Genomic DNA, 1829 nt, shown 5'->3' with positions numbered 1-1829 from the left:
TAACCAGAAACAGTGTCATGGCTGGTAGAACGGGCATTCTGTAATTACTAACCTGGATCCGAGACAGTCAAACAGGCTCCCACTTCACTGATATAATATGATCCTTCATCCTGTAAAACAGCAGGGTGTTAACCTTTGGTTCATCTCTATTCATATGTTTACAATCTTGGTTTATAACCTTTGTTTAGGATTCCAGCTATTAAATCTCTATAGATATAAGGGCTGGGGAGTTACTTGGTACTGGGTCATAATTGTGTATAAAAATTCCAAAAAAGTAAACATACCACAAATAAATAAATAATAACGAACAGTTTTCCCCTGGCCCCAAATTTCCCTACTGCATACTAGTTGCTAGGGCCTGATATTCAAATTCCACCAGTATAATCTGAGTCCCTTGGTTGGGCCAAATTTCTCCCTGTTACAATGCAAGTCCATCAGGAAGGTGGAGGAGCAGGAGCATATAGTAAGCTTTTACTAGCAATTAATATCTAAGGGTAGGAATTCTTATCCTGAGACCACGCATCCTTTCCTTTTATTTTTAAGACCATCCATCTGGTTTAGAAGGCTCATCCTTAAGGATACCATGGGAGGACCTCCCGGGGTCCATAAACCCTCTGGGAAAAACAATGTATACAAAATGGTGTCTACATGTTCCTACATAGGGTGTCAATGGCTTTACACAGCTTAATGGGTCTATGTCTTCAAAATGGCTAAATGGGGCCACTGGGAGGGATTATGGGAAGAAATGCCTTACCCTGAGATTCCTGGGTATCCTCTAGAAGAGAACCCCAAGTGGTTGTATTTAAACACAAAGCAGTACCCCCACATTTCATCTAGGAATTATCTTTCCAGAAAAACAAAAACAAACTACAAAACAGCCCTATAAAAACGAAGGGCATGAAACCTTCTAGGGAACTGAATTGGGGTGTAGAAGGGTAAGTTGAAAAGGGAGTTTCCATTTTTTAATTGAGGTGATCCACAGTGTTCTCAGTTTTAAACATTCCTTAGAAAACCATCTATAAGTAAGAGGTGCAAAAATGGCAGAGCAACCCAAATCAGAACATGAAATTGAATTACTTTTAGAGGTTTCAAATATAGTCATTAGAGAAACTTAACAATACTAGTCTTGACCACATTATAGTTCATTTGTGTATTGTTAGTGGATAAAATGTTGATTCATTACACAATAAAAGGGTTCCATAAATACACACTGTTTTAGTAAGATCATTGATACTGATACACTGAGCTCTAGATCCTACAATTCATTGAATAGCACCTGCCACACAATAGCTTCCTACCCTGTGTCAGGCACTGTCGCGGGCACTTCCATGCACTTGCCTTATTTAATCCTCACCATAATCATGAGGGAAAATGAGGCTGGGTGACTTGCTCCATGTCACAGTCCTAAGAGGTGGCAGGGGAAGATATGACCTCCAGCTCTGCTTGCCTCCAAGTCTAGTCTTTAACGTCTCTTTCATACCCACTCCATGCCAGGGACTGTTCTAGGTCATGGGAGAGGACCTGGTTGCCTCTGTCAAGGTGCTCAGTCTCTTGGGTCTTGAAGGCAAGTTGAACAATGCCCTTAGACCATCCATTTGCTTTAGGGAGAAATGTCTCTTTTAAAAAGACACCAACTTGGCCAGCCGCGGTGGCTCAAGCCTGTAATCCCAGCACTTTGGGAGGCCGAGACGGGCGGATCACGAGGTCAGGAGATCGAGAGCATCCTGGCTAACACGGTGAAACCCCATCTCTATTAAAAAATACAAAAACAAAAACTAGCCGGGTGAGGTGGCGGGCGCCTGTAGTCCCAGCTACTCGGGAGGCTGAGG

At 42.5% G+C, this 1829-nt stretch overlaps 1 protein-coding gene across 1 annotated transcript in view; it reads right to left on the bottom strand.

Moving 5' to 3' along the window:
* The window catches only part of LAMP3 (lysosomal-associated membrane protein 3), a 66420-nt gene that overhangs the window by 31936 nt on the left and 32655 nt on the right, over positions 1 to 1829 (bottom strand). The window contains exon 4 of the mRNA XM_011986158.1: positions 53 to 110. Coding sequence (XP_011841548.1) covers positions 53 to 110 — 58 coding nt within the window. The remainder of the gene's footprint in view (positions 1 to 52; positions 111 to 1829) is intronic.

Source organism: Mandrillus leucophaeus, unplaced genomic scaffold (assembly GCF_000951045.1).
Source record: "Mandrillus leucophaeus isolate KB7577 unplaced genomic scaffold, Mleu.le_1.0 Scaffold295, whole genome shotgun sequence".
Classification (NCBI taxonomy): domain Eukaryota; kingdom Metazoa; phylum Chordata; class Mammalia; order Primates; family Cercopithecidae; genus Mandrillus; species Mandrillus leucophaeus.
Note: the sequence above shows the minus strand (reverse complement) of the source record. Positions and strands in the feature narration are given on the sequence as shown.